The 5,840-nt window shown below is 40.6% G+C and overlaps 1 protein-coding gene across 1 annotated transcript; it reads left to right on the top strand.

Moving 5' to 3' along the window:
• The first annotated feature begins 3,735 nt into the window (after window positions 1-3,735).
• On the top strand, window positions 3,736-4,260 carry LOC146487568 (protein CFDP2-like). Its single transcript, XM_085129048.1, has one exon. It carries the CDS (start codon window positions 3,736-3,738, stop codon window positions 4,258-4,260), a length of 525 nt encoding a protein of 174 aa, XP_084985174.1.
• The last annotated feature ends 1,580 nt before the right edge of the window (window positions 4,261-5,840 follow it).

The following is a 5,840-nucleotide window of genomic DNA, read 5'->3' on the forward strand; positions in this document are numbered from 1 at the left end:
TTGAGATCCTTAAAACCTATTATTTTTTTTGTGCTACAGACAAGGAAAGTGTGGTGCACATTACTAACTGGGAGTGACTTTACTGAAAACTTGGGTGGCATTGAGTTTATCGGCACCCAACCCCCAATTGTTCAAACACGATTAATCTGACCCAAGCCCACTGACCCACTTGTAAATCAAAAGAACAAACACAAGGAAGGGTTCAGGAACGTGTTCAGTGATCTTCTAACAATGCTCGTTGAAAGCATTTTCTGCGCGCGTGTGAAACGATATGGGCACAGTTTGCTGTTTGAAAGTACCCAGTTTAATTACTAATCGATGCACAACTCTGAATGTAATCATACCATTCTTATGTACAAAGGCTTTGTAGATCATCAGATTATTCCGGATTGTGAAGAGCGAAGAGAGGATCAGGTGCACGGCGCGAATAAAGCTGAAGGGAATACCCTGTCTTTTTTCCCCTCACCACATTTTTCATCGCGTATTGCCTTTGTTGTCCCCCTTCGATCTGGATGCCTGGAAAAGGCTACTGGGTGCAAGCCTCAACCGTCAGTACAACCCATCACTAGCAACCACAGAGAAAATAGTTCAGTTCAGATTCTCCGTACGTTCCACAAAGCAGTGAATTATTTTTGGGAATAACCCAGTGATAATAATCTTATCTTGCAATAAGGTTGGGCTTGGGAAGCAAATAAGAAATAAAATAAGGTCCAAAAATGAGTCCAAAATTTCAAAGCGATTGGTTTATCTTCCCGCCTGGTAGATGCTTGTTACGCAGGATGCCTTGGGCCAGACCGAGTAAAGGTTTCGGTAGAGTATCTTTTTTTTCTTCGTTGTCGTTGTATTTTACTTCATCGTGGTCGCAAATTGACACAATTGTCTTCTATCGTTCCAATAGCCCTTTTCACGGTTAACTCTGCTCATTTGAATGACAATGAAATCTAGCATGTATGTGAGGCAATTTCGGGCTATTTTGTAGTTTTAGCCCGAAATTGCCTCGCATCCACGTTGGATAACATTGTAATGCAAATGAGAAAAATCAACCATGAAAAGGGCTATTGTCTGAAGCAACCACGGCCCAATCAGAACCATTACCTGCCCGCATAGTTATAGGTCTTAATTAGGCCTACAGAAAGGAATGATTTTGTCCAGTGAAAGATTCAATCAGTCAGTCAGAATGGCAGCTATAAGCGTAATTTTCAAGACTCTTATATGCTGTTTTCAGAAAGGAAACAAACTTTTTTTTAAGCGGCGAATCGAAAGAATAACTTCAAAGAAGTACTCGACAGTTTAAGTGGTGGAAATTGGAGAGCTCAAAGCCGAAATCACGCTTTGAGGGACAGATTCCCGAAACAGATTGTAAAACGAGGCCGAAAGGTCCGGCCACAACGGGGATAAAATTTCTTATTTGATTGAATACTAGGTATTACACTGGCAGCCCAAGCTCACTGACCGATAACATGAACGTGAAATCGATGTATAGACCTCGTACGTTTATATTTTGGTGTCAAAAAGCCGTGTTGAAAGGCTCCAATAGAATGAGATTATGGTTCAAGTTAGCAGAGATTTCGGGCGAAATGGAGGGAGAAAATACGATGGAGAAACGTCTGAGTGTTTTTCAAGCTCGTCTGCGTTTTGTTTTTGACTGTGCGAAATCGTTTGTCTTTAAATACCATTACGCCATGGGTCCTGGATGGTTTGACACTCAGTCATTACGTTATCATCATGAAATTTCCGGTATGACGTCAAGTAGCGCATAGCGCACCGGAAACCACCAAAACAAGTTCATGCTATTCAATTAGTTCAGTCGCGACGGGGGAATAGGTTTTAAGAAATCTGCGAGACGTACAATGGGAATAAATGACGCCGCTTATTACGCATTTATGGTTTTCTTGTATTTCGCTTAAGCTTACATCCCCTTGCGTTTTCTTCAATATTTTGACAAATATTTCAAACAAGGCTCAAGGTTTAAACTCTTTCCCCTACAAGTATTAAATTGACCCTTCCAAGTACAAAGTGAAACTTGTTTCTATCCCCGCGCCCACCAATGAATGCCTTTCATAATTTATTTGTACGTATAAACAGATTGTGACCGTGGGTAGCCATTCAAAGTAACTGCTCGTATCGGTCAAAACATCCCGCGTGAACGCCTCTAGGTGTCTTGTTTTTGTAAACGCTGCCGTGGGGATGGAGGTGTGTTGACAACTGTTGCGTTGAGGTTGAAAGAGTTGAAAGTGTTTATATTTAGTAAATAAATCCCTTCAGGCGGCTGGTATGTCGGCTGATAATGTCCGCGGCTGAGAGATTGTCCAAAAATTGAATATTTGGCCGAGAAGCGAAGCTTCGAGGGCAAATATGACAAATTTCGAGGGCAAATTTGACAAACTGACTCAGTTTGCGTAGGACTAAATCTGAAAGTCTACTCGTAACTTTCTTCACCTTCAAAGACGTTGACAGCATGTTTCGTTGACATTTTTGTACTTTCCGGAATAGCATTTGCGACCAGCTTTTTGCTGTAAACATGACTGGAAATCTAAAAAACCCAGTTTGTTTTTCTTCCATGTAAAATAGTAAAGATAAAAAGGTGAAACTCTTGAGCTGGCTATTTTTCGCTGGCTTTGTTTCTTTTCAATGGAAATAATAGGAGGGCAAATATCGACGCAGGCAGGGGTTATTGCCTGATAACCGTCCTGTGAATCTGCACCACGTGACGTAAAGTAGCCAATAAAATCGCGCGAAGAGTAATGGGTGGGTAGCCTAAAAGGGGAGCTCCACAATTCCTTTGTTAAATAGCGTTGCCGGTGAATAACAATTTGTTCCGTTTTTATTTATTTATTTATTTATTTATTTATTTATTTGTTTGTTTGTTTGTTTGTTTATTTATTTATTTATTTGTTTGTTTGTTTGTTTGTTTGTTTATTTATTTATTTATTTAGTTTACCTTTTAAAATAATCAATTCTTTGAAATTACAGTGGGGTCCCGTACAAATGGCAGGTTTCCGTACAAAAGTAAAGTACAATTGTTCCCAAAATGGTAGGTAAAGAAACATTATACCGACTGCAGAATTCAGGGTCACTTTTTGTTGACCGTATTCAACTAATTTGCCAGCATATAAACATCTCCAGGTGGTACAACAAACCTTTAAAGATTGAAGGGTTTTTTTTTATTGTTTTTTGGCACGACCATTACTGATCAATTACTAAATTGACAACAACTAAACCTAGCAGATAAACCTATAGTGAAGGAGGATTCTAACACGGGAAAGAAACAGCGATTTTTGTCCCAATATAGCGTGCGAAAGCAGGCCACACTTCCCGCCCACTGGTTACGCGTCATCGCTAGACTCCCACGACTTAGATTCGGCTTCCACCTTTTTTAGAAAATTCCATTCTGATGACGTAACAGCGACATAACATAGGGCTGGCTTTTTACTGCCAGTTGAACTATTGGCTATTTCTCTTTTTGAGCGCCTAGTATGTATTAGTTTCAAGGTGGTTCTTCCTCTTTCTAAGTTGAGAACATATATGACTCTACAGTTATGAAATTAGGATGAAAACGTCGGAAGTGAAGCAATGCTGCTAAAACTATTCAAATCTACCTAGGGTCAATTCCATCTATTTCCATCTAAACTGCAATTCATCAGCTTATTTTCAATATACGTTTTTGATGCTTTCGCCATTTTTTTTAACATAACAAACAAAGCACTGTTTTTTTTTATTTGTTAAACAACAAAAATGAATGATGATGTTTACCGTCAATATGCCAACATTGTTATGGGAGATCTGAATGCAAAGGTTGGTGACGACAACAAGGATGTGGAAGGAATAATGGGAAAACATGGACTGGGTAACATAAACGATAATGGTGAAAGGCTATGTGACTTCTGCTCAATGAACGGTCTTGTCATCACAGGAACATGCTTTCCACACCGAACAACTCATAAAGCGACTTGGGTGTCACCTGATGGAAGGACTCAAAATCAGATTGATCACATGATGATCCGTAAAGAATGGAGGAGGTCTGTGGAAGACACACGAGTGTACCGGGGTGCAGATGCAGCAAGCGATCACCTTCTGCTAATCATGAAAATAAAGCTGAAACTACATAGAAACCCAGATAGAGCAAAGACTAATGCAAGACTTGACACAAAAAAACTGGAAAACGAAAAGTTCAAGTCCAAGTTCAGCGTCGAACTGCGAAACAGATTTGCAGCATTAGAGGTCGAGGAAAACATCAATGAAGATTGCATGCAAATGTAAAAAATTTACATAGAAACTGCTGAGAAAGTACTAGGCCGGGTGAAAAAGAAAAACAAGCAGTGGTTGAGAGAGGAAACCTGGAAAGCAATAGATCAACGACAGATGATCCACGACAAAATACACTGCACGAAATCAGAGAGAATAAAAAGCAAGCTACGAGTAGAGTACAAATTGAAAGACAGAGAGGTTAAACGCAGAGCAAGGGAGGATAAACGAGCTTGGCTAGAACAGTTAGGAAATGAAGCAGAAAAGTATGCCGAAAATGGGAGAAATAGGGAACTGTACCAAACAGCAAAGAAAATCACAAACAAGAGACGGCGCCAAGTTGCAGCAATTAAGAGCAAGAGGGGCGAGACAATAAAAGACAAGAATGCCAGACTTGAAAGATGGGCTGAACATTTTGAGGAGGTGCTAGTCAGGGAGGCCCCAATGAACCCAATTGAAGAGAACGAAGTGGAGGAAGACGAAATTAGCGAGATGGATACAACAGAGATAAGGGAAGTAGAAGTAAGGGAGGCACTGAAGAAGACAAAGAGTGGAAAAACACCAGGTATAGATGGCATTCCAGCGGAGCTGTACAAAGCAGATAGTGATGTGGCAGTTAAGGAGCTGACAAGACTGTTTGATAAGATATGGCACGAGGAGAAGGTACCTGAACAATGGAAGAAAGGCTTGATAGTAAAAATACCCAAAAAAGGCGACCTGAAAGAGTGCAAGAACTGGCGTGGTGTGACATTGTTACCTGTGGCTAGCAAAGTAATGGGCAGAGTCATCATCCAGAGAATCCGAAACGGGGTAGACAGTGTCCTTAGAAAAGAAAAAGCTGGGTTTCGAAAGAACAGGAGCACAGTAGACCAAATATTCATCCTCCGTAACATCATAGAACAGGTGAATGAATGGCAGGCGACACTTTATGCACACTTTGTCGACTTTGAAAAAGCTTTTGACTCAGTACACCGCGAAGGACTGTGGAAAATCAGGAAGGCCTATGGGATCCCAGACAAGCTGATAAGAATGGTGAAGATCATGTATGAAGACTTTGAATGTTCAATACTGGATGAGGGAGAACAAACAAGATGGTTCAAGATCACAACTGGCGTTAAGCAAGGATGTGTCATGTCAGGTATCTTATTCCAGCTTGCTGTAGACTGGGTAATGCGAAGAACAACAGAAGGACAAAGAAATGGCATCAGATGGAACTTTACAACTACATTTGAAGATCTCGATTTTGCAGACGATATAGTCCTTCTCTCATCAAAACACCAACAAATACAGGACAAGACCAACCGACTAGTAGATAATGCAGGGAGAGTGGGGCTGAAATTGAATGCGCAAAAATGCAAAGTGATGAGAATGAATGCACGAAGAGAAGACAAAGTAATGATTGAAAGAAAGGAAGTTGAAGACGTCGAAGAGTTTGTATATCTGGGAGCGACTGTGACAAAAGAGGGTGGTGGCACGGAAGACATCAAGAAACGTCTAAGCAAGGCACAGGGAGCTTTCTACAACCTAAAGAAGATCTGGAATACAAGGAGCATTGGTCGGAATACAAAAATCAAACTGTTTAAGACTCTGGTACG

The sequence above is a fragment of the Pavona decussata genome, unplaced genomic scaffold, assembly GCF_977016875.1.
Source record: "Pavona decussata unplaced genomic scaffold, jaPavDecu1.1 SCAFFOLD_14, whole genome shotgun sequence".
NCBI classification, from domain to species: domain Eukaryota; kingdom Metazoa; phylum Cnidaria; class Anthozoa; order Scleractinia; family Agariciidae; genus Pavona; species Pavona decussata.

Coding starts and splice junctions, on each gene's coding strand:
- LOC146487568 (XM_085129048.1), top strand. CDS start 3,736: ATGAATGATGATGTTTACCGTCAATATGCCAACATTGTTATGGGAGAT.